Source organism: Erythrolamprus reginae, chromosome 2 (genome assembly GCF_031021105.1).
Source record: "Erythrolamprus reginae isolate rEryReg1 chromosome 2, rEryReg1.hap1, whole genome shotgun sequence".
Classification (NCBI taxonomy): domain Eukaryota; kingdom Metazoa; phylum Chordata; class Lepidosauria; order Squamata; family Dipsadidae; genus Erythrolamprus; species Erythrolamprus reginae.
This window is the reverse complement of record NC_091951.1, coordinates 29695316-29722295: the sequence shown is the minus strand read 5'-3', so window position 1 is coordinate 29722295 and position 26980 is coordinate 29695316. Positions and strand designations below refer to the sequence as shown.

The 26980-nt window shown below is 43.9% G+C and overlaps 1 protein-coding gene and 1 pseudogene across 2 annotated transcripts; both read right to left on the bottom strand.

Moving 5' to 3' along the window:
• Window positions 1–500: 500 nt before the first annotated feature.
• Window positions 501–18917, bottom strand: LOC139163105 (zinc finger protein 431-like). 2 transcript variants are annotated; one of them, XM_070744052.1, is made up of 5 exons: window positions 12312–13077; window positions 11463–11579; window positions 9552–9669; window positions 8016–9173; window positions 501–1233 (listed from the first exon to the last, which is right to left on the bottom strand). In XM_070744052.1, the coding sequence occupies exons 1-5, from the start codon at window positions 12627–12629 to the stop codon at window positions 647–649; spliced, it is 2298 nt and encodes a 765-aa protein (XP_070600153.1). In that variant the 5' UTR covers window positions 12630–13077; the 3' UTR covers window positions 501–646. The 2 variants fall into 2 exon arrangements, with proteins under 2 accessions (XP_070600153.1, XP_070600152.1); XM_070744051.1 differs by lacking the exon at window positions 501–1233 and adding an exon at window positions 18755–18917 and having other exon boundaries at window positions 7479–9173; window positions 12312–12647.
• On the bottom strand, window positions 14207–25489 carry LOC139159293 (zinc finger protein 665-like; annotated as a pseudogene).
• Between the last annotated feature and the right edge of the window lie 1491 nt (window positions 25490–26980).

Genomic DNA, 26980 nt, shown 5'->3' with positions numbered 1-26980 from the left:
GTTTGTTGAACTGGGTGTGTTTAGTTTAATGAAAAGAAGGACTAGGGGAGATGATAGCAGTGTTCCAATATCTCAGGGGTTGCCACAAAGAAGAGGGAGTCAAATTATTCTCCAAAGAACCTGAGCATAGAACAAGAAGCAATGGATGGAAACTAAACTAGGAGAGAAGCAACTTAGAACCAAGGAGGAATTTCCTGCAGTTAGAACAATTTAGAAGCAGAACAACTAGCCTCCAGTTGTGAAACTTCCAACAATGGAAATGTTTAAGGAGATTCTTCCATGAAGATTAAAATGGTTTCTCTCCAGTGTGTATTATTTCATATTGATTAAGATGCCCTTTTTGCGCATCGGAGGTTCCACATTCCATGAATTTATATTTATTTATTTATTTGGATTTGTATGCCGCCCCTCTTCGAGGACTCGGGGTGGCTCACACCATGTACAAAAACAGAACAATAATATGAATCCAATTCATAGTACATTAAAAAACTACCATTAAATTCAATCATTCAACAATCATATTTAATATATGCATTGGTCAGGGGGATGATCTAAAAGCCACAAGCCTGACGGCAAAGATGAATTTTTAAACTCTTTCAGAAAGAGAGGACGGTGGGGGCAGTGCGAATCTCCGGGGGGAGCTGATTCAAGAGGGTCGGGGTTTCCACAGAAAAGGCTCTTCCCCTAGGTCCCGCCAGCCGACATTGTTTGGTCGACGGGACCCTAAGGAGACCAACTCTGTGGGACCTCCCCGGTCACTGGGATTTGTGCCACAGAAGGCGGTCTTGGAGTCCGCCTTCTCCGAGACCTTACATGGTCGATCCACTGTGTGTATCCTTTCATGACGATATAGATGTCCTTTCCTTATAAAGGTTATTCCACATTCCCTGCATTTATATGGTCTCTCCCCACTGTGGATCCTTTTGTGATCATTAAGATTTCCTTTCCTTTTAAAGGTCTTTCCACATTCCCTGCATTTATATGGTCGCTCCTCTGTGTGTATACTTTCATGACGATATAGATGTCCTTTCTGGGTAAAGGTCTTTCCACATTCCCTGCATTTATATGGTCGCTCCTCTGTGTGTATACTTTCATGACGATATAGATGTCCTTTCTGGGAAAAGGTCTTTCCACATTTGAGGCATTTATGTGGTCTCTCCCCAGTGTGGATCCTTTGGTGATAATTAAGATTTCTTTTCTGGGTAAAGGTCTTTCCACACATGAGACATTTATGTGATCTCTCCCCATTGTGGCTCTTTTGGTGGAGAGCAAGTTTATTCTCATTAATTAATCTCTGTCCCCTCTCCATGCAGTGTTTCATCTCTCTGCTCCGCCTGGAATCCCTCCCAGATTTTACAAAGGGTTGTGGTTTCCTTTTGCTGTATAGTTCCTTTAGTAAAGAAAGAGAGGAAGAATCACTGATATATTTTTCATACATTTCCCCTTCAGTCTGGTTTATGCCACATTCTTGTAAGCCAAAATAATTTTTCTCTTTCCACCCATATTTTTCCTTTTTCTTTCCTTCCATATCTTGCTGGGACAGGAAGCTAGGGATTCCAACAGGAATAGAAGTGGATGACTTCTTTCTTCCATTCTCTGAGTGGTTCCTCTCTCGTCTCCTTGTGTCCTCTTCATGACCAAATTTCACTTGTTCAACTTCATACCCCTCTGTCTTTAATCTTGCTTGCTTGCTATTATCAGGTTCCAGCCCATCATCTCCTTGGAAAAGGAAAAGAAATATTTCTGTTACAATTAGAATAGTGAGGATCCTCCCCCACTCAAAGTCATGTGTTCCAGGTTTGGTACCATCTATGTGTTTAGCTAGGTTATGAAGGCTACAAATTATAATCTAGGACATTCTGATGGTACACAAATGATTTTTGGCCAAGAAATATATTAAGGCTTTGGTACTGATTGGTCAATCTGTTCAGCCCCTGCCATAAATATCTAAGACATTTTTAGAGTCTACAGTGAGTATTTCTTACAAGGCCTTAAGGAGGGATGATCACCTTAAGCATCTGAGGGTAAATAGCTAGCCATCCTCCACTGAAAAAGAATTCCTCCAATGAATGGAGGCAGGGGAAAGCCTGGCCTTACCCATATCCTTCAAGACTTCCGATATGACATCACTGCACAAGGTCTTTTGATCAGAATCTAGCAGCTCCCACTCCTCCAACGTGAAGTCCACAGTCACCTCCTCAAATGGACCAGAACCCTGATAAAGAAAATGTACGTTGGTAGGCATTCATTCATTCATTCATTCTTATACATGCACACCATTCATAAAATAACATTTGGCCATGAAAGATGGACAATTCATGGCTCCCAGGCCTGCAGGCAAAGCCAGGTCTTTGTGGCCTTGTGGAAGGCCAGTAGGGTGGGAGTAGTAAGAAAAACCTTTATTGAGTATTTACATAAAAAAAGAACCATAAACACAGGACAAAACACAACATACAAAGCATACAGAAAGATACAAAAACGTATACAGATATAGAAAAAGTAATTTTCTGATTTACAAATGTATATCAAATCTTATACAAACAACGATTTATACAAATGCCAACCCTCTGTTCACCCTTAGTTTTTTCAGGCAACTTGTATCATTTAACAATAAATTATACTTTTAGTATTACTAACATTATTGTATTTCTAAATCAGATTACTGTTTACAGCTATAAAACATTGTCATTGTTAAACAATTTATCTTTGAACGAATGATATACGTCTGATTAAAGGATTAATAAGATTACATTCGTTTTCCTTTCAAATTTTGTGGGATCTTACAGCTTATAAATTCATAATTTTTAAAGTATTTTTTCAGATTCCCCCAATTATTCCATCTACTCCATGTCAGATAGAATTCTATGTCATCTCTTTCCTGCAATTCTAATGCCATCTTATTTATTTCCACAATTTCGAGAATTTCATTTATTTATTTTATTTATATGCCGCTATCTCCAAAATGGACTCTGAACATTTATTACGTGCCGTATTAAGTATCTGCCTTAAGTACCTGAGCATAATTCGGGTTTTATTGGGATTCGTTTGGCAGCACTGTAATTTGTTTGTTTGGCAGTAATTTGTTCCAAATAGTTTCTAGGCTTTTTTCCAAAACCTTTTTGCAAAGTATATGTGATAATATGTCCCTATGCTTTCTTTACATTTCCAACATTTCGAGGATGACATTAAGTACATCTTGGCTAGGTAGGCCAGTGGCAAACAATTTATAAAACAATTTATAAATGTTTTGCTTACTTGAACTTGATCATTTTAATTTGTATGCCACCCCGAGTCTTCGGAGAGGTCGGCATACAAATGTAATTAATATTATTATTGTTATTATTATTATTATTAATAATAATAATAATAATAATAATATTAGGTCAATACAACACAGCAAACGAGATCACTATATGCTGTATTTCGTATTTCATCACCAGTCGGGTGCTTCCCAAGCACCTAGGACTACATGATGTAGCGGCGAATTATTATTATTTGGGGAGCAGAGTTCCCCAGGCTAACAAACTCCCAAGTAAACATGACACGCCCACCACAAATTTTTTCCTAGCCAGCTTCAAAATGTTGGCAATGAGCATAGAAATCCCAAGTCATTTAGCTAGCTGTCTTATTGTTGCAGCTGTTTAAATTCTTCCCACCAAACAAATTTTCTAATAATTTCTAATTTTAAAATTGTCTGATACAATGAAGCCTACAAATATTTTCTTGCTTGCAACTCAAAAACAATTTTGAACGCAGGGTGTAATCCAACAGTGCATTTGGGGGGGACGGGATAAATGGTCACAGATTCAGCATTTGATGGGGAAAAGAGCTCATGGTCAGATGGAGTTTCTACTCCAATGCTCTCAGAAGAAATCTGCACTTACCTGGCAAGGAGGCCCCAGTCGGATCCTCCTAAAAAGCATTTCCTGTGAAGGGCTGGATGGATCTCCTCTTTCCTGGAGTTCTGTGGAGATCTCCCCCATGAACGTCTGGCTTATGATCTGCTTTCAGAGAACCAGAACCAGATTAGTTTGCTTGCCTTACTTTTCCCCCATGTACCAGTATTTTCCCCACCTGACTCAACCTGACTTTGCTCTCCATGTGGCTGCTATTCCTGGGTAAATGCTGGAAATTCTAGATAGTAGCTGTTTTTCAATGATTTCACAGAATATTATTTTTTAAAGTTAATGAAACAGTAGTATATGTCTGAACCATACAGGGGGAATACTTGTCCTTTTCAGAGCAGTTCCATTAGCACTTCCACAACAGTGCTCTTTAAGTCCAAGGTAGAAACATAGAAGACTGACGGCAGAAAAATACCTCATGATCCATCTAGTCTGCCCTTATACTATTTCCTGTATTTTTCTCTTAGGATAAAAATATATAAACATATATCCATCCATTAAGATAAAAAAACAGGAAATAATATAAGGGCAGACTAGATGGATCATGAGGTCTTTTTCTGCCGTCAGTTTTCTATGTTTCTATGTTGGACTTAAAGAGCACTGTTGCGGAAGTGCTAATGGAACTGCTCTGAAAACCACAAGTATTCCCCCTGTATGGTTAGAGATATACTACTGTTTCATTAACTTTAGAAAATAATATTCTGTGAAATGATTGAAAAACACCTACAGTTGCAATGTAACATTTTAGGTAATAAAGAGATTGAGGATTAGTAATTTGGATATGATCAGCTGAATTGGAAAAAGTGACCCAATTAATTTCTGCACCTGAGGAAAGAAAAAGAGATGTTGGAGATGAAATTGTGACTTATTAGTGAAATTCAAGAACTTCTTGTATCCCTCAAAATTGTGGATGGTGAAAATAGGGTTGAATTCTCTTACAATTATCTCCAGGAGGAAAGAAGTATTTCAAGAAACAAACAGATTCAAAGATGAAATTAGATCTCCAAATATTGCCAGGCAGTTCTGCAGTTTGATCCTGACTGACTCAAGATTGACAGCCTTTCATTGCAAATATTAAAAGATCCCCGGTTCTCCCCTCCCCACCCCGAGCTCACCTGCCCCTCCTGCGGCTCTTCCCTCTGGGCTCGGCTGAGCAGGAAGCCTTCGGCCAGGGCCACCGCCTGGGAACAGCTCTCGGCTCCGCACTCCCTCACCCAGCCCGCCATCTCCGGGGGCAGCAGGGCCAGCAGCTGCTCCAGCACCACCCGGTCCAGCATCTCCCCTTTGCTGCTCCTCTCCGGCCGCAGCCACTGACGGCACAGCCGGTGCAGGCGGCTGCAAAGCTCTCGGGGCCCCTCGGCCTCCTGGCGGCAGCCATCCAGACCGCGGAAGCGCCGCCGGTGGATCTCCGGGTTGAAGGAAGCGTCCTCCATTCCTGCAGACCCCGGGGCCTGGACGGCTTTCTTGCTCGAAGGGGCCGAAACAAGCCAAATTGAGTCCGAGGGGGCCTAGACAGCCACTTCGCCCCGACTGCCCCGGTTTCCAAGAGGGGAGAAACGGGGCTGCTCAACAGTTTCTTTGACTGGGAAGAACAACTTCAAATCGCAACGCCACAATTTCCCTCCAATACCTGATTAGGCTGGACCAACGAGACCTCTTTCCTAGAGGGGAAGAGCGCGACAGGCACCTCCCCTTTTATCCAACTGGCCAGTTTTTCCATGGGATCCCCACCTCCCTCTGCTAGTATGGAGAAGGGTCTTATGCGCATGCTCCTTCTCTGACCAATAAAGCTGCAGATCCCTGAGCCGGGCTTGCCTTTAATGTCTGGAGGGGTGGGAGAGAAAGTGTGATGGGTAGAGGGGATTGCTGTTTGCTTCTGCGCACTTGGGATTTCTTTCAGTCTGTCCACGAATCTTTTTGAAAATGTGGAAGCGTTCCTCGGACAAATGGAAGAAGTGTGGGAGGGGAGAGACTGGATGGAGGGGGCTGGAAATGAAAACTCTTCGGCCTTATTGGTGTTATTGTGGACCAAGCTATTGTCTCCACACCACGAAAAGAGAAGGTCCAGCTCATCTCCATAGGCAGACTCATTCCCACCCCCCCATGAGTCCCACCACTCTTGTATCGCCTGAAAAATTAGTGATAGTATTACTAGCGTGAGTTGGAAAGCAGTCATTCACATAAAACATGTGGAGTAAAGGACTCAACACACAATCCTTAGGTATAGTAATGTTAAGAATAAGGGCCGAAGAGATATTATTGCCTAGTCTGACCACCTGAGAGCGGCCAGACAACAAATGCAGAATCCAAAAGGAGATGGAATAAGTCCCCCATCCACCCTCCATTTCTGGTGCCAGCATTTTCTGCAGCATCTCTTCTTTGCTGCTTGTTTCCGGCTGCAGCCACTGGTCATACTCACTGCAGGTGGCAGCAAAGCTCCACAAGTTGGGAAATGGCAACAATAGCAACCCCAGAAATGTCTGATTTAAATCTCCAGTAGGGGCGAGCCCTCTATCCCTGGAAATCTGTACACCTCCATTAGGTCTCCTGCTGGAGGATGGCCAAAAGAAGCCCAAGGCAATCCGAGGTGCTTCCCCAGCTCCTACATACCCTCTTCTACATTTTGCAAGACAGGAGAAATGGCTGTCATCTTCAGGCCTTCTGTGTCTGGGGAAATACAATGGAAATTTTTCCTTGCCATTTTCCTATCTGTTCCTAAGCTCACATTGAAATGATAGATACATGCTTTCTAGAAGGAGCTTACTTTTCCCACAGATGTGCATAACAGATGAGAAGCCATTATAATAATTTTTAATAATTTTAAGAATCTCTGGTCTAAGGGTGCACTCTATCCCTGGTCCCCTGCACGAGGATAGCCGAAAGAAGTCCAAGGCAATCTGAGGGGCTACCCTGCTCCTGGGGAACCATTTGAATAATCGCCCGGATTGCGTAGCAGCTGCCAAAAAAGCCAATACGGTTCTAGGCTTTATTACCAATTGGATACAATGAAAATCACATGAAGTGTTAATACCTCTTTGTAATCCCTTGGTAAAGCCACACTTGGAATACAGCATTCAGTTTTGGTCACCATGATGTAAAAAGGATATTGAGACTCTGGAAAGATTACAGAGAAGAGCAACAAAGATGACTAGGGGACTGGAGGCTAAAACATGAATAAACGGTTGCAGGAAGTGGGTGTGTCAAGTTTAATGAAAAGAAGGACTAGAGGAGATGATAGCAGTGTTCCAATATCTCAGGGGTTGCCAAAAAGAAGAGGGAGTCAAATTATTCTCCAAAGAACCTGAGCATAAAACAAGAAGCAATGGATGGAAACTAAACTAGGAGAGAAGCAACTTAGAACTAAGGTGGAATTAATAAGTGGAACAACTTGCCTCCAGTTGTGAAACTTCCAACAATGGAAATTTTTAAGAAGATCCTTCCATGAAGATTAAAATTGTCCTTTTCACCTGCAGATCTTTCCGCATTCCATTCATTTACATGGTTTCTCTCCAGTGTGTATTATTTCATAACAATTAAGATGCCCTTTTCGCGCATAGGAGTTTCCAGATTCCATGAATTTATACATATTTATTTATTTAATTGGATTTGTATGCTGCCCCTCGTCGAGGACTCGGGGCAGCTCACACCATGTACAAAAACAGAACAATAATATGGATCCAATTAATAGTACATTAAAAAACAACCATTAAATTCAATTTAAAAGAAAACCAATCATTCAACAATCATATTTAATACATTCATCGGGAAGGGGGAAGATGTAAAAGCCGCAAGCCTAGCAGCAAAGATGAGTTTTTAAACTCTTTCAGAAGTAGAGGACGGTGGGGGCAATGCGAATCTCCGGGGGGGAGCTGATTCCAGAGAATTGGGGCTCCCAAAGAGAAGGCTCTTCCCCTAGGTCCCACCAGCTGTCATTGTTTGGTCGACGGGACCCTAAGGAGACCAAATCTGTGGGACCTCACCGGTCGCTGGGATTTGTGCTGCAGAAGGCAGTCTCGGAGACCTTATATGGTCGCTCCACTGTGTGTATCCTTTCATGCTGATCAAGATGTCTTTTCCTTATAAAAGTTATTCCACATTCCATACATTGATATGGTCTCTCCCCAGTGTGGATCCTTTTGTGATGATTAAGACTTCCTTTCTGGCTAAAGGTCTTTCCACATTGGAGGCATTTATATGGCTTCTCTCCAGTGTGGCTAGTTTGATGACAAATAAGGCGAGCATTGGTAATGAAACTCTGTCCACATTCCATACATTGATATGGTCTCTCCCCAGTGTGGATCCTTTTGTGATCATTAAGATTTCCTTGCCGGGTAAAAGTCTTTCCACATTGGAGGCATTTATATGGTTTCTCTCCAGTATGTAGCCTTTCATGGCGATTAAGTTGTCCTATCGTTGTAAAGCTTTTTCCACACTCCATGCATTTATATGGCTTCTCTCCAGTGTGGCTGATTTGGTGGCAAATAAGACGAGCGTTGGTAATGAAACTCTGTCCACATTCCCTGCATTTATATGTTCTCTCCCCAGTGTGGATCCTTTTATGAGCATTAAGATTTACGTGCTGGTTAAAAGTCTTTCCACATTGGAGGCATTTATATGGTTTCTCTCCAGTATGTATACTTTCATGGCGATTAAGATGTCCTTTCCTTTTAAAGGTCTTTCCACATTCCCTGCATTTATATGGTCTCTCCCCAGTGTGGATCCTTTGGTGATAATTAAGATTTCCTTTATTGGTAAAGGCCTTTCCACACATGAGACATTTATTTGATCTCTCCCCATCGTGGGTCTTTTGGTGGAGAACATGTTTATTCTCATTAATGAATCTCTGTCCCCTCTCCATGCAGTGTTTCATCTCTCTGCTCCGCCTGGAATCCCTCCCAGATTTTACAAAGGGTTGTGGTTTCCTTTTGCTGTTTAGTTCCTTTAGTAAAGAAAGAGAGGAAGAATGACTGATATTTTTTTCATACATTTTTTCTTCAGTCTGGTTTATGCCACGTTCTTGTAAATCAAATAGATTTTTCTCTTTCCACCCATATTTTTCCTTTTTCTTTCCTTCCAGATCTTGCTGGGACAGGACGATAGGGATTCCAACAGGAATAGAAGTGGATGACTTCTTGCTTCCAGTCTCTGAGTGGTTCCTCTCTCGTCTCCTTGTGTCCTCTTCATGACCAAATATCACTTGTTCAACTTCACACCCCTTTGTCTTTAATCTTGCTTGCTTGCTATTCTCAGGTTCCAGCCCATCATCTCCTTGGAAAAGGAAAACAAATATTTCTGTTACAATTAGAATGGTGAGGATCCTCCCCCACTCAAAGTCATGTGTACTAGGTTTGGTACCACCTATGTGTCTAGCTAGGTTATGAAGGCTATAAATCATAATCTAGGACATTCTGATGGCACACAAAGAATTTTTGGCCAAGAAATATATTAAAGCTTTGGTGCTGATTGGTCAATCGGTTCAGCCCCTGCCATAAATATCTAAGACATTTTTAGAGTCTACAGTGAGTATTTCTCACAAGGCCTTAAGGAGGGACGATCATCTTAAGCATCTGAGGATAAATAGCTAGCCATCCTCCACTGAAAAAGAACTCCCCCAATTAATGGAGACAGGGGAAAGCCTGGCCTTACCCATATCCTTCAAGATTTCCCATGTGACATCTCTGCACAAGGTCTTTTGATCAGAATCTAGCAGCTCCCACTCCTCCAACGTGAAGTCCACAGTCACCTCCTCAAATGGACCAGATCCCTGTTAAAGAAAATGTACATTGGTAGGCATTTATTTATTTATTCATTTATTCATTCATTTATTCATTCATTCATTCATTCTTATACATGCACACCATTCATAAAATAAAATTTGGCCATGAAAGATGGACAATTCATGGTTTCCAGGCCTGCCGGCAAAGCCAGGTTTTTGTGGCCTTGTGGAAGGCCAGTAGGGTGGGAGCAGTAAGAAAAACCTTTATTGAGTATTTACATAAAAAAAGAACCAGAAACACAGGACAAAACACAACATACAAAGCATACATATAGATACAAAAAGGTATACAGATATAGAAAAAGTAATTTTCTGATTTACAAATGTATATCAAATCTTATACAAACAACGATTTATACAAATGTCAATCCTCTGTCCACCCTTAGTTTTTTCTGGCAACTTGTATCATTTAACAATAAATTATACTTTTAGTATTACTAACATTATTCTATTTCTAAATCATATTATTGTTTACAGCTATAAAACATTGTGATTGTTAAAAAAATTATCTTTGAACGAATGATATACGTCTGATTAAAGGATTAATAAGATTACATTCGTTTTCCTTTCAAATTATGTGGGATCTTACAGCTTATAAATTCATAATTTTTAAAGAATTTTTTCAGATTCCCCCAAGAATACCACCTACTCCATGTCAGATAGAATTCTATGTCATCTCTTTCCTGCAATTCTAATGCCATCTTATTTATTTCCGGTATTTCGAGAATTTCATTTATTTATTTAATTTATATACCGCACACTCCAAAATGGACTCTGAACATTTATTACGTGCAATATTAAGTATCTGCCTTAAGTACCTGAGCATAATTCGGGTTTTATTGGGATTCGTTTGGCAGTAATTTGTTTGTTTGGCAGTAATTTGTTCCAAATAGTTTCTAGGATTTTTTCCAAAACCTTTTTGTAAACTATATGTGATAATATGTTCCTATGCTTTCTTTACATATCCAGCATTTCGAAGATGACATTAAGTACATTTTGGGTAGGTAGGCAGTGGCAAATGCTACCAATAAAACAATTTATAAATGTTTTGCTTACATGAAATTGATCATTTTAATTTATAGTTAATAGTCCATAATTTTTGCCATTTCCGAGTGCAACACAGGCACCATTGCAGAGCTTATCACTGGGTAAGAATAACTCAGCAAGGAGGTCCCCTAATAATAATAGTAATAATAATAATAATAATAATAATAATAATAATTTATTAGATTTGTATGCCACCCCGAGTCTTATTAATAATAATAATATTATTATTAGGTCAATACAAAACAGCAAACGAAATCACTATATGCTGTATTTCGTATTTCATCACCAGTTGGGTGCTTCCCAAGCACCCAGGACTGCATGATGTAGCAGCGAATTATTGTTATTTGGGGAGCAGAGTTCCCCAGGCTAACATACTCCCAAGTAAACATGACACGCCCACCACAATTTTTTTCCTAGCCAGCTTCAAAATGTTGGCAATGAGCATAGAAATCCCAAGTCATTTAGCTAGCAGTCTTATTGTTGCAGCTGTTTAAACTCTTTCCACCAAACAAACTTTCTAATAATTTCTAATTTTCAAATTGTCTAATACAATGAAGCCTACAAATATTTTTTTTGTTTGCAACTCAAAAACAATTTTGAACGCTGGGAGTAATCCAACAGCACATTAGGGGGGGATGGGACAAATGGTCACAGATTCAACATTTGATGGGAAAAAGAGCTCATGGTCAGATGGAGTTTCTACTCCAATGCTCTCAGAAGAAACCTGCACTTACCTGGCAAGGAGGCCCCAGTCGGATCCTCCTAAAAAGCATTTCCTGAGAAGGGCTGGATGGATCTCCTCTTTCCTGGAGTTCTGTGGAGATCTCCCCCATGAACGTCTGGTCTATGATCTGCTTTCAGAGAACCAGAACCTGATTAGTTTGCTTGCCTTACTTTTCCCCCATGTACCAGTATTTTCCCGACCTGACTCAAAGTAAGAGACTTTGCTCTCCATGTGGCTGCTATTCCTGGGTAAATGCTGGAACTTCTAGATAGATGTTGGACTTAAAGAGCCGAGTTGCCGAACTGCTAATGGAACTGCTCTGAAAACCACAAGTATTCTGCCTGTACAGAGATATACAGTACTACTGTTTCATTAACTTTAGAAAATAATATTCTGTAAAATGATTGAAAAACAGCTACAGTTGCAATGTAACATTTTAGGTAATAAAGAGATTGAGAATTAGTAATTTGGATATGATCAGCTGAATTGGAAAAAGTGACCCAATTTCTGAACCTGAGGAAAGAAAAAGAGATGTTGGAGTCAAAATTGTGACTTTTTAGTCAAATTCAAGAACTTCTTGTATCCCTCAAAACTGTGGGTGGTGGAAATAGGGTTGAATTCTCTTACAATTATCTTCAGGAGGAAAGAAGCATTTCAAGAAACAAAAAGATTCAAAGAAGAAATTAGTTCTCCAAATATTGAGTCAGGAGGCTAATTCTGTTGACTGCAGAGTGCAAGAAGTTCTGCAGTTTCATCCTGACCGGCTCAAGATCGACAGCCTTCAATCTGTCCTTGACGTTAGCAGTTCACTGCAGACCCCGAGCGACCCCCGGTTCTCCCCTCCCCACCCCGAGCTCACCTGCCCCTCCTGCGGCTCTTCCCTCTGGGCTCGGTTGAGCAGGAAGCCTTCGGCCAGGGCCACCGCCTGGGAACAGCTCTCGGCTCCACACTCCCTCACCCAGCCCGCCATCTCCGGGGCCAGCAGGGCCAGCAGCTGCTCCAGCACCACCCGGTCCAGCATCTCCCCTTTGCTGCTCCTCTCCGGCCGCAGCCACTGACGGCACAGCCGGTGCAGGCGGCTGCAAAGCTCCCGGGGCTGCTTGGCCTCCTGGCGGCAGCCATCGAGACCGCGGAAGCGCCGCCGGTGGATCTCTGGGCTGAAGGAAGCGCCCTCCATCCCTGGAGACCCCGGTGCCTGGACGGCTTCTCTGCTCGAGGGCGGCAGAAACCAGCCCAAGGGGTCCGAGTTGGCCCACACAGCAAGTCCAGGAAGGGAGAAACGGGGCTTCTCGGCTGCTTCAGAGATTTTCCGCAGCTTCAAATCGCTGCGCCGCAATTTCCCTCCAATACCTGGAGAGGCTTGACCAACAAGTGCTCTTTCCTAGACGGGCAAAACGCGACCAGCGCCTCCCCTTTTAGCACACTGGCCAGATTTTTCCCTGGAAGCCTCACCTCCCTCCGCCTCGCGAGAACCGTCGTCTTATGCGCATGCTCCTTCTCTGCCCAATAACGCTTCTCAGACCCCTGAGCCGGGCCAGCCTTTTGATGACGGGAGGTGGGGGGAGAGAAAGTGTGATGGGTAGAGGGCGGCTGTTTGCTTCTGCGCACACGAGATTTTTTTCAGTGGGTGCCCGATTTTTTTTGGAAATGCAAAAAGTAAAGAACTCAACACAGAACCCTGTGGTGGACCAGGGTTAAGAATAAGGGTGAAGAGATATTATTGCCTAATCTGACCACATGAGAGCGGCCAGAAAGGAAATCCAGAATCCATAAGGAGATGGAATAAGTCCCCCATCCACCCTCCATTTCTGGTGCCAGCATCTCCTCCAGCATCTCCCCTTTGCTGCTTCTTTGTGGCTCAGCCACTGATCACATACTCACTGCAGGTGGCAGCCAAGCTCCACAAGGTGGGAAATGGCAACAATAGCAACCCCAGAAATGTCTGAGTTAAATCTCCGGTTCAGGGGCGCCCTCTAACCCTGGAAATCTCTAGGCCTCCATTAGGTCTCCTGCTCGAAGATGGCCAAAAGAAGCCCAAGGCAATCTGAGGGGCTACCTCCCTCCTGGGGAACCATTTAAATATGAGCCAGGAGTGTGCAGCAGCTGCCCAAAAAGCCAATACGGTTCTAGGCTGCATAATCAAATGGATAGAATGAAAATCACATGAAGTGTTAATGCCTCTTCATAATCCCTTGGTAAGGCCACACTTGGAATACTGCATTCAGTTTAGGTCGCCATGATGTAAAAAGGATATTGAGACTCTAGAAAGAGTGCAGAGAAGAGCAACAAATAGGATTAGGGGGCTGGGGGCTAAAACATGAAGAAACGGTTGCAGGAACTGGGTGTGTTTCGTTTAATGAAAAGAAGGACTAGGGGAGATGATAGCAGTGTTCCAATATCTCAGGGGTTGCCACAAAGAAGAGGGAGTCAAATTATTCTCCAAAGAACCTGAGCATAGAACAATAAGCAATGGATGGAAACTAAACTAGGAGAGAAGCAACTTAGAACCAAGGAGGAATTTCCTGACAGAACAATTAATAACTGGAACAATTTGCTTCCAGTTGTGAAACTTCCAACAATGGAAATTTTTAAGGAGATCCTTCCATGAAGATTAAGATGTCCTTTTCATCTGCAGGTCTTTCCGCATTCCATTCATTTACATGGTTTCTCTCCAGTGTGTATTATTTCATAACGATTAAGGTGCCCTTTTCGCGCATAGGAATTTCCACATTCCATGAACATTTATTTATTTATTTATTTATTTGGATATGTATGGCGCCCCTCTTCGAGGACTCTGGAAGGTTCAGAGCATGTACAAACACGGAACAATAATATGAATCCAATCTCCCCACTGTGGATCCTTTTGTGATCATTAAGAGTTCCTTTCCGGCTAAAGGTCTTTCCACATTTGAGGCATTTATATGGTTTCTCTACACTGTGGCTAGTGTGGTGGCAAATAAGACAAGCGTTGATAATGAAACTCTTTCCATATTCCATTCATTTATATGGTCTCTCCCCATTGTGGATCCTTTCATGGCGATTAAGATGTCCTTTTATTACAAAGCTTTTTCCACACTCCATGCATTTATATGGTTTCTCTCCAGTGTGCCTAGTTTGGTGGCGTGTCAGATGAGTCTTGGTAATGAAACTCTTTCCACACTCCATACATTTATATGGTCTCTCCCCTGTGTGGATCCTTTTGTGATCATTAAGATTTCCTTTCTGGCTAAAGGTCTTTCCACATTGGAGGCATTTATATGGTTTCTCTCCAGTATGTATCCTTTCATGACGATTAAGATGTCCTTTCCTTGCAAAGATTTTTCCACATTCCATGCATGTATATGATCTCTCCCCTTTGTGGATTTTGTTAGGTGAAGTAAGGTGCCACTTATGTGTAAAGCTTTTTCCACATTCCATGCATTTATGTAGCCTCTCCCCAGTGTGGATCCTTTTGTGATGATTAAGATTTACTTTCTTGATATTCCCAAATATTACTTCTTCAATTTCACACGTCTCTGTCTTTAATCTTGCTTGCTTGCTATTCTTGTTTCCAGTCCATCATCTTCTTTGGAAAAAGCAAAGAAGTATTTCTGTTACAATTACAATGGTGATGATCCCGCCCCCTCTCAAAAACACCGCACTGAATGGCCTCAAGAAGGGCGGCATAGAAATTTAATAAATGAATAAAGGAAGGAAGGAAGGAAGGAAGGAAGGAAGGAAGGAAGGAAGGAAGGAAGGAAGGAAGGGAATAAAAAAATAATTGTGTTCCAGGTTTGGTACCAGTTATGTGTCTAGGTAGGATATGAAAGCTGCAAATCATTATCTAGCACATTCTGATGACACACAAATAATTTTTGGCCAAGAAATATATTAAAGCTTTGGTACTGATTGGTCAATCTGTACAGCCCCTGCCATAAATATCTAAGACATTTTACGAGTCTACAGTGACTATTTCTGACAAATCCTTAAGGAGGGATGATCACCTTAAGCATCTGAGGATAAATAGCTAGCCATCCTCCACGGAAAAAGAAATCCTCCAATGAATGGAAGCCAGGGGAAAGCCTGGACTTACCGAGATTCTTCAAAAGTTCCCAAGTGACATCACTGCACAAGGTCTTCTGACCAGAATCTAGCAGCTCCCACTCTTCCAGTGTGAAGTCCACAGTCTCCTCCTCAAATGAACCAGATCCCTGATAGAGAAAGAAAATGTTCTTTGAAAGACATTACCAGGAAAGACTTGGACGTTTTCTCTCTTACTGCACAAAATGGGTTCACACGGAACTAAACAAATATTTTCTTGCCATAAGTGGACTTATACCTGCATTCCCACATAGTCTTGGGGCTGGGAAGCCGTAGCTCCCCAAATCATGGCTTAGATGCATCCAGGCTGTAGAATGGCAACACAGCAATGGCAAGAATAACTCAGCAAAGAGATTTCAGGGAGCAGAATCTTCCAGGCTAGCAAACTCCTAAGTAAACATGATCCATCCACTAGAAATTATTTTTAGCCTATTTTAAAATGTTGGTAATGAACCCACAAATCTCTATTTACTTATCTAACAGTCTTACCGCTGTAGCTATTTAAAAATTGCTTAGGGTTTTATCTTCATGGGATTCATACCTAAGTAGTTTTTCGCACTTTTCCCAAAAAATATGAAGTATTGTATTAAACTCTTTTCACCAAACAATTTTTAAATAATTTCTAAATTTCAAATTGTCTAATACATTTAAGTCTACAAATGTTCTCTTGTTTACAACTCAAGAACAATCTTCAACACACCGAGGAATGAAAGACCAAGTTCAAATGGCCACAAGGTTCCCTCTAAGGTTTTTTTTTTTAGTGTTTGCAGACAAACATCGTGTTTGAGTGGCACATTTACATGTCTGAGCACATGAATTTTTTTTCGCATATGTCATTCAAGACAACAATGTCCGTGTTATTTGAAACTCAATGTTATGTTTATTCAATGTACCTGCTTAATTAAAAGTATAATAATAATATTAATAATAATATTAATAATAATAATAATAATTTATTAGATTTGTATGCCGTCCTGTCCGAAGAGTCGGGGCGGCTCACAACATAATAATAACACAATGTATTACAAATCCATTAATAAAAATTTAAAACCAATAAAAAAACATTAACAACGTAACCAATATTATAATAAAATAAAATTTTATATAAAATTGATATATAATAAAAAATTATATATCAACATCACTTATAATACTGCAAGTCTGAAATATTAAAGTACAGTGATACCTCATCTTACGAACTTATTTCGTTCCCTGAGGAGGTTTGTAAGTAGAAAGTTCGTAAGATGAAATAATGTTTCCCATAGAAATCACTGTAAAAGCGAATAATGCGTGTAAGCCCAAAACTCACCCCTTTTGCCTAATTACCGCCGGTATTCGGATCCTTGTTTGGGGGCGGGTGGAGGAGGGGGGAAAGACAGCACAGGCTGCCCGGAGGGAGCCTCGTGGGTGGAAGGACACGCGCAGAAAGCTGTTTGGAGACTTGTCAACCAACGGGGCTTCCACCCTCCTTGAAAGGTTTCGGAGATGGCGGCAAGGAAGAATCCTGGCGCTTCAGCTTCAGACAAGGCTCCCTTGAAAAGATGCCCCCTATCCTCCCCCTCCCACCCTCCTCCGGAGCCCGCGGGGACAGCCACGCACTCCCCGTTGTCTCCCTGGCCAAAGAAGCAGGGCCCAGTTGAAGTAGCAGCCCGGAATCGTAATTCGGCCACCACTTATTCTCCCTCTGCTTGATCCTTGGCAGCCCCAGCGACCCTGCACGGCTTCTCTGTCCGGGTAAAACCACTCCGAATTCTCCATCATCTAGCTAATCTATCCATCTATCTATCATATATCTATGTATCTATCCATCATCTATCTTATCTATCTATTTATCTATCTATCTATCTGTCCATCATCAATGAAACTATCTATCTATCTATCTATCTATCTATCTATCTATCTATCTATCTATCTACCTACCTATCTACCAATCAATCCATCCATCCATAGCCCAGGGTGGGGAAAGGGGGCGGGGTGTCAACCTCTGTTACCTTGAAAAGTGGTAATATGCGAATGACACGAGGTGGGGACAGGATAGAAAAGGGCTTATGCTGCATCTCCTTGCTTTTCAAGGCCCCTTGTTCGCATCCCACGGGCCACTCCTTGCAACTTAGCAGATTGTCTCATCAGCCAATTGCGAGACCCCTCTACCCACCCTTTTACTGCAGCCTAGAAAGGAATTTGCACTTACCTGGCAAGGAGGCCCCAGTTGGATCCTCCTATGAAACAGCTCCTGAAAAGGGCTGGAGGGCTCTGCTCTTTGCTGAAGCTCTGCAGGGATCTCCCTCATGAAAGGCCACTGCACCTGACAGAAGAGTCTGGTTTATGATCTGCTTTATTAGGTCGCTTGCCTTACTTTTTACCTCTGTACCTGTATTTCCACAACCCAAATAAAAGTAAAATAACTTGGGGATTCTGCTCTTCATGTGGCTTCTAGTTCTGGGCAAATGCTTGTCATTTCAGATAGGTATTGGACTTAAGGAGCCCTGTTTCAATAACTAACAGAATTGTTATGGAAATCACAAGTATTCCCGTAAGGAAGAACTATTCAGATAGACACAAATACTTCATTCACTTCATTATTATTATTATTATTATTATTATTAATTTATTTATTTATTGGATCAAATTAGGGTTGAATTCTCTTCTCTCTCAGAATTACATCTAGAAGGAAAGAACTATTTCAAGAAATAAAAAGATTCGGAGAGGAAGTTAGATCTCCCAATTCAGGCAGTCAGGAGGCTAATTCTGTTGACTGTAGAGTGTAAGAAGTTCTGCAGTTTCATCCTGACCTGATCAAGATCGACAGCCTTCAATCTCTCTTTGTTATTAGCAGTTCACTGCAGACCCCGAGCGACCCCCGGTTCTCCCGTCCCCATCCCGAGCTCACCTGCCCCTCCCGCGGCTCTTCCCTCTGGGCTCGGCTGAGCAGGAAGCCTTCGGCCAGGGCCACCGCCTGGGAACAGCTCTCGGCTCCGCACTCACCCAGCCCGCCATCTCCGGGGGCAGCAGAGCCAGCAGCTGCTCCAGCACCACCCGGTCCAGCATCTCCCCTTTGCTGCTCCTCTCCGGCCGCAGCCACTGACGGCACAGCCGGTGCAGGCGGCTGCAAAGCTCCCGGGGCCCTTCGGCCTCCTGGCGGCAGCCATCCAGACCGCGGAAGCGCCGCCGGTGGATCTATGGGCTGAACGAAGCACCCTCCATCGCTGGAGACCCCGGGGCCTAGACGGCTTTCCTGCTCGAGTGGGGCCGAAATACCCCAAAAGAGTCCGCGTGGGCCCGACTGCCCAGGTTTCCAGAAAGGGAGAAACGGGGCTGATCAAGAGTTTCTGCGACTGGGTAAATCAGTTTCAAATCCCTCCGCCAGAACTTCCCTCCAATACCTGAAGCGGCTGAACCAACGAGTGCTCTTTCCTAGACCGGAAGACCGCGACAGGCACCTCCCCTTTTAGCCTACTGGCCACTTTTTCTAGAAACCGCACCTCCCTTCGACTCGCGGGTACCGACAGCGGTCTTATGCGCATGGGCTTTCTAGGCCCAATGACGTTTCTAGGCCCCCTGAGCTGGTTGTGAAAGGAAAAAAATAATTTTAAGAATCTCTGTTCCGAGGGTGCACTCTATCCCTAGTCTCCTGCAGGAGGATAGCGAAACGAAGCCCAAGGCAATGTGAGGCGCTATCCTGCTCCTGGGGAACCATTTAAATAGGTTCTAGGCTGCATTACCAAATGGATAGAATGAAAACCACATGAAGTGTTAATACCTCTTTATGCCTTTGTAAGGCCACACGTGGAATACTGCATTCAGTTTTGGTTGGCACGATGTAAAAAGGATATTGAGACACTAGAATGTGTGCAGAGAAGAGCAACAAAGATTATTAGCGGACTGGGGGCTAAAACATGAAGAAATGGTTGCAGGAACTGGGTGTGTTTAGTTTAATGAAAAGAAGGACTAGGGGAGATGATAGCAGTGTTCCAATATCTCAGGGGTTGCCACAAAAAAGAGGGAGTCAAATTATTCTCCAAAGAACCTGAGCATAGAACAAGAAGCAATATATGGAAACTAAACTAGGAGAGAAGCAACTTAGAACTAAGGAGGAATTTCCTGCAGTTAGAACAATTTAGAAGCAGAACAACTAGCCTCCAGTTGTTGAAACTTCCAACAATGGAAATTTTTAAGGAGATTCTTCCATGAAGATTAAAATGTCCTTTTTGTCTGCAGGTCTTTCGGCATTCCATTCATTTACATGGTTTCTCTCCAGTGTGTATTATTTCATAACGATTAAGGTGCCCTTTTCGCGCATAGGAGTTTCCACATTCCATGAATTTATATTTATTTATTTATTTATTTATTTATTTGGATTTGTATGCCACCCCTCTCTGAGGACTCGGGGCGACGAACACCATGTACAAAAACAGAACAATAATATGAATCCAATTGATAGTACATTAAAAAGCAACCATTACATTCAATTTAAAAGAAAACCTATAAAACCAATCATTCAACAATCATACTTAATACATTCATTGGTCAGGGGGAAGATCTAAAAGCCGCAAGCCTGGCACCAAAGATGAGTTTTTAAACTCTTTCAGAAGGAGAGGACGGTGGGGGCAGTGCAAATCTCTGGGGGGGAGCTGATCCCAGAGGGCCTGGGCTCCCACAGAGAAGGCTCTTCCCCTAGGTCCCACCAGCCGTCATTATTTGGACGACGGGACCCTAAGGCAGTGTTTCCCAACCTTTTTTGAGCCGCAGCACATTATTCAGATTTACAAAATCCTGGGGAACATTGAGCGGGGTGTGTGTGTGTGTGTAAAAAAAAGTTTGGACAAAAAATATCTCTCTTCCTCCCTTTGGCTCTATTTTTCTCTCTCCCTCTTTCTCTCTCTCTCTCTCCCTTCCCTCCTCTTTCTTTCCCCTCACTCTCCATCTCTCTTTGTTTCTCCCTTCCTTCCTCTCTTTTTTGCCCTCCTTCTCTCTCCCTCCTTCCCTCTCTCTGTCTTTCCCTCACCCTCCTTCCCCCCTCTTTCTCTCTCTCTCTTGCTGTCTTTCTCTCTCTTGCTGTCTTTCTCTCTTCCCGCTCTCTCTCCCTCTCTTTCTCTCTCTTGCTATCTCTCTTTCTCTTGCTTTCTCTTTCTTTCTCTCATTCTCTCCCCCTCTCTCTCCCTCTCTCTTGCTATCTCTTTCTCTCTCTCTCTTTTGCTTTCTTTCTCTCCCCCCTCTCTCTCCTTCTCTCTCTCCCTCTCTCCCTCTCTCTTTCTCTCTCTCCCCCCTCTCTCCTTCTCTCTCCCTCTCTTGCTATCTCTTTCTCTCTCTTTCTATCCCCCTCTCTTCCTCTCTCTCTCTCTACCTCTCTTGCTATCTCTTTCTCTCTCTCTCCTCCCTCTCTCCCTCTCTTTCTCTCTCCCTCTCTTGCTATCTTTCTCTCCCCCCCTCTTCCTCTCTCTCTCTCTCTCTCCCTCTCTTGCTTTCTCTTTCTCTCCCCCCTCTCTCCCTCTCTCTTTCTCCCAGTGGGGCGACGGCAGGGTGATCAGCTGTGAAGCGGAGCTCCAGAACGGAGGCACAGACGGCAGTGGCTAGACGCCGTACATTTCTGGCATTGCGCTGGGCATGGACGTGGGGCTTGAGCCTCCGTCCTGGTCCAGCCAGCAGGCAAGTGCCAGCCTCGCAATTCCAGCATTTCCAGCCGCCGCCGTCGGTGTCTCTGTTCCTCAGCTCCGCCTCACAGCTGATCACCCCGACGTCGCCCCACGGCTACTGGGAGAAAGAGAGAGGGAGAGAGGGGGGAGAGAAAGAGAAAGCAAGAGAGGGGGAGAGAGAGAGGGACCACCCTGCCACCGCCCCACGGCATGGCTCCTGCCCGCTGCCGCCGCTATCACCCTCGCGCTGCGCGCTGCCCTCCCACCAAGCCCCAAAGCTCACCTGCTGACAGGGAAGCTCCAGCCGCACGGGGCACCGCAGCTGCTGGAAAACTTGGAAGGCGCAAAGAAGCAAGCTCAGCTTCCGGTCTCATAACTTTTTTCTCTTCGCAAAAAGTTGCGAGACCAGAAGCTGAGCTTATTTCTTCGCGGCACACCTGACCATGTCTCGCGGCACACCAGTGTGCCGCGGCACACCGGTTGGGAAACACTGCCCTAAGGAGACCTACTCTGTGGGACCTCAACAGTCACTGGGATTTGTGGGGCAGAAGGCGGTCTCCGAGACCTTACATGGTCGCTCCACTGTGTGTATCCTTTCATGTTGATTAAGATGTCTTTTCCTTATGAAAGTTATTCCACATTCCATACATTGATATGGTCTCAACTCAGTGTGGATCCTTTTGTGATCATTAAGATGTCCTTGCTGGTTAAAGGTCTTTCCACATTGGAGGCATTTATATGGTTTCTCTCCAGTATGAATCTTTTCATGACGATTAAGATGTCCTTTCCTTTTAAAGGTCTTTCCACATTCCCTGCATTTATATGGTCGCTCCTCTGTGTGTAGACTTTCATGACGATATAGATTTCCTTTCCGGGTAAAGGTCTTTCCACATTTGAGACACGTATATGGTTTCTCTCCAGTGTGGATCCTTTGGTGATAATTAAGATTTCCTTTCTTGGTAAAGGCCTTTCCACACACGAGACATTTATGTGATCTCTCCCCATCGTGGCTCTTTTGGTGGTGAACATGTTTATTCTCATTAATGAATCTCTGTCCCCTCTCCATGCAGTGTTTCATCTCTCTGCTCCGCCTGGAATCCCTCCCAGATTTTACCAAGGGTTGTGGTTTCCTTTTGCTGTTTAGTTCCTTTAGTAAAGAAAGAGAGGAAGAATGACTGATATATTGTTCATACATTTCCCCTTCAGTCTGGTTTATGCCACATTCTTGTAAATCAAATGGATTTTTCTCTTTCCACCCATATTTTTCCTTTTGCTTTCCTTCCAGATCTTGCTGGGACAGGACGATAGGGATTCCAACAGGAACTGAAGTGGATGACTTCTTGCTTCCATTATCTGAGTGGTTCCTCTCTCGTCTCCTTGTATCCTCTTCATGACCAAATATCACTTGTTCAACTTCACACCCCTCTGTCTTTAATCTTGCTTGCTTGCTATTCTCATTTTCCAGCCCAACATCTCCTTGGAAAAGGAAAAGAAATATTTCTGTTACAATTAGAATGGTGAGAATCCTCCCCCACTCAAAGTCATGTGTACAGTGATACCTTATCTTACAAACTTAATTGGTTCTGGGATGAGGTTCTTAAGGTGAAAAGTTTGTAAGACAAAACAATGTTTCCCATAGGAATGAATGGAAAAGCAATTAATGCATGCAAGCCCAAAATTCACCCCTTTTGCCAGCTGAAGCGCCCGTTTTTGCGCTGCTGGGATTCCCCTGAGGCTTCCCTCCTCTGTGTTTTTGCGATGCTGCAGGGAAATCGCAGCAGGGGAACCCCAGCATCGCAAAAACAAACGCTTTGCTGGCAATGGAAGTCTGGAGGTGGAGTTTCCCAGCGAAGGGAACATCAGTGAAATCGCATCATCGCAAAAACACCGAAGTCCTCGAAACCCCACCTCTGGACCTCTGTGTTTTTGCAATGCTGTGATTTCACTGAGGCTCCCCTCGCTGGGAAACCCCACCTCCGGATTTCCGTTGCCAGCAAAGCACCTGTTTTTGCGCTGCTGGGATTCCTCTGCTGTGATTTCCCTGCAGCATCACAAAAACACGGATGTCCGGAGGTGGAGTTTCCCATGGAGGGGAGCGCAAATATGGGTGCTTCGCTGGCAACGGAAGTCTGGAAGCGGGGCATCCCAACGGCGGCGGTGGGTTTGTAAGGTGAAAATAGTTTGTAAGAAGAGGCAAAAAAAATCTTAAACCCCGGGTTTGTATCTCGCAAAGTTTGTATAACGAGGTGTTTGTAAGATGAGGTATCACTGTACTAGGTTTGGTACCATCTATGTGTCTAGCTGGGATATGAAGGCTACAAATTATAATCTAGGACATTCTGATGGTACACAAAGAATTTTTGGTGCTGATTGGTCAATCTGTTCAGCCCCTGCCATAAATATCTAAGACATTTTTAGAGTCCACAGTGAGTATTTCTCACAAGGCCTTAAGGAGGGATGATCACCTTAAGCATCTGAGGATAAATAGCTAGCCATCCTCCACTGAAAAAGAGCTCCCCTAATCAATGGAGGCAGGGGAAAGCCTGGCCTTACCCATACCCTTCAAGACTTCCCAAGTGACATCTCTGCACAAGGTCTTTTGATCAGAATCTAGCAGCTCCCACTCCTCCAGCGTGAAGTCCACAGTCACCTCCTCAAATGGACCAGATCCCTGATAAAGAAAATATACCTTGGTAGGCATTTATTTATTTATTTATTCTGATACATGCACATCATTCATAAAATAAAATTTGGCCATGAAAGATGGACAATTCATGGCCACCAGGCCTGCCAGCAAAACGAGGTCTTTGTGGCCTTGTGGAAGGCCAGTAGGGTGGGAGCAGTACAGACATCGGGGGAGTAGTTGGTTCCATAGAGCCAGGGCAGCCACAGATAAGGCCCTCCCTTATGGTCCTGCCAATCTACATTGGTTAGTCAATGGACCTGGAAGAGGCCAACTCTGTGTGCTCTTATTGGTCTCTGGGACGTGTGTCGTAGGAGGAGGTCCCATAAATAGTCTGGAATAAATAAATAGTCTGAAACGGATATTTTCTCGCTGGAAACAGATTCATGTCTGCATCTCCATGTCACCTTTGAGGCTGGGAAACCATAGCTCCACAAATCATAACTGAGGTGCATAGGGGCTGTAGATTGGCAACACAGCCACCATTGCTGGGGTTCTCATTGGATCAGAATAACTCAGCAGGGATGTTTCGGGGAGCAGAGTCCCCTAGGCTAGCAAATTCCTAATTCAACATGACATATCCACAATCATTTTTTCCTAGCCAGCTTCAAAATGTTGGCAATGATTCTAGAAATCCCAAGTGATTTAGCTAGCTTTCTTATTGTTGCAGCTGTTTAAACTCTTACCACCAAACAAATTTTCTAATAATTTCTAATTTTCAAATTGTCTAATACAATGAAGCCTACAAATATTTTCTTGCTTGCAACTCAAAAACAATTTTGAACGCAGGGTATAATCCAACAGTGCATTTGGGGGGACGGGATAAATGGTCACAGATTCAGCATTTGATGGGGAAAAGAGCTCATGGTCAGATGGAGTTTCTACTCCAATGCTCTCAGAAGAAACCTGCACTTACCTGGCAAGGAGGCCCCAGTCGGATCCTCCTAAAAAGCATTTCCTGTGAAGGGCTGGATGGATCTCCTCTTTCCTGGAGTTCTGTGGAGATCTCCCCCATGAACGTCTGGTTTATGATCTGCTTTCAGAGAACCAGAACCAGATTAGTTTGCTTGCCTTACTTTTCCCCCATATACCAGTATTTTCCCGACCTGACTCAACTTGACTTTGCTCTCCATGCGGCTGATATTCCTGGGTAAATGCTGGAAATTCTAGATAGATGTTGGACTTAAAGAGCACTGTTGCAGAACTGCTAATGGAACTGCTCTGAAAACCACAAGTATTCTCCCTGTACAGAGATATACTACTGTTTCATTAACTTTAGAAAATAATATTCTGTGAAATGATTGAAAAACAGCTACAGTTACAATGTAACATTTAGGTAATAAAGAGATTGAGAATTAGTAATTTGGATATGATCAGCTGAATTGGAAAAAGTGACCCAATTTCTGAACCTGAGGAAAGAAAAAGAGATGTTGGAGTCAAAATTGTGACTTTTTAGTCAAATTCAAGAACTTCTTGTATCCCTCAAAACTGTTGGTGGTGGAAATAGGGTTGAATTCTCTTACAATTATCTTCAGAAGGAAAGAAGTATTTCAAGAAACAAAAAGATTCAAAGAAGAAATTAGTTCTCTAAATACTGGCAGTCAGGAGGCTAATTCTGTTGACTGTAGAGTGCAAGCAGTTCTGCAGTTTGATCCTGAGGGGATCAAGATCGACAGCCTTCAATCTGTCCTTGCTATTAGCAGTTCACTGCAGACCCCGAGCGACCCCCGGTTCTCCCCTCCCCACCCCGAGCTCACCTGCCCCTCCTGCGGCTCTTCCCTCTGGGCTCGGCTGAACAGGAAGCCTTCGGCCAGGGCCACCGCCTGGGAACAGCTCTGGGCTCCGCACTCCTTCACCCAGCCCGCCATCTCCGGGGGCAGCAGGGCCAGCAGCTGCTCCAGCACCACCCGGTCCAGCATCTCCCCTTTGCTGCTCCTCTCCGGCCGCAGCCACTGACGGCACAGCCGGTGCAGGCGGCTGCAAAGCTCCCGGGGCCCCTCGGCCTCCTGGTGGCAGCCATCCAGACCGCGGAAGCGCCGCCGGTGGATCTCTGGGCTGAAGGAAGCGTCCTCCATCCCTGGAGACCCCGGGCCTGGACGGCTTCTCTGCTCGAAGGCGACAGAAACAAGGTCCGAGTTGGCCCACACAGCCAGTCCAGGAACGAAGAAACGGGCTCCTCTGCTGCTTCAGAGATTCTGCGCAGCTTCAAATCGCTCCGCCACAATTTCCAACCAATACCAATACCAATAGCAACGAGTGCTCTTTCCTAGACGGGCAAAACGCGACAAGCGCCTCCCCTTTCATCCCAATGGCCAGATTTTTCCCTGGAAACCTCACCTCGCTCCGCCTCGCGAGAACCGATGTCTTATACGCATGCTCCTTCTGTGCCGAATAACGCTTCTCAGACCCCTGAGCCGGGCGAGCCTTTTAATGACGGGAGGGGGGGGAGAAAGTGTGATGGATAGAGGGCTGCTGTTTGCTTCTGCGCACACGGGATTTTTTCCAGTCTGTGCCCCAATCTTTTTGCAAATGCGGAAATGTTCCTGGGACAGATGGAAGGAGTGGGGGAGGGGAGAGACTGGATGGAGGGGGCTGGAAATGAAAACTCTTCCGCCGTGTTTCCCCACCTTGGCAACTTGAAGATATTTGGACTTCAACTCACAGAATTCCCCAATAAGCATTCGCTGTCTGGGGAATTCTGGGAGTTGAAGTCCAAATATCTTGCCAAGGTGGGGAAACACTGGTGTACAGGACCAAGTTATTGTCTCAACAACACAAAAAGAGCTGGTCCAGCTCATCCCCATAGGCAGACTCATTCCCACTCCCCATGAGTCCCACCACTCTTGTATCATTTGAAAAATTAGTGATACTATTGCTAGCGTGAGTTGGAATGCAGTCATCACATAAAGCATAAAGTAAAGAACTCAACACACAACCCTGTGGTGCAGCAGTGTTAAGAATAAGGGCTGAAGAGATATTATTGCCTAATCTGACCACCTGAGAGCGGCCAGAAAGGAAATGCAGAATGCAAAAGGAAATGGAATAAGTCCCCCATCCACCCTCCATTTCTGGTGCCAGCATCTTCTCCAGCATCTCCACTTTGCTGCTTCTTTCTGGCTGCAGCCACTGATC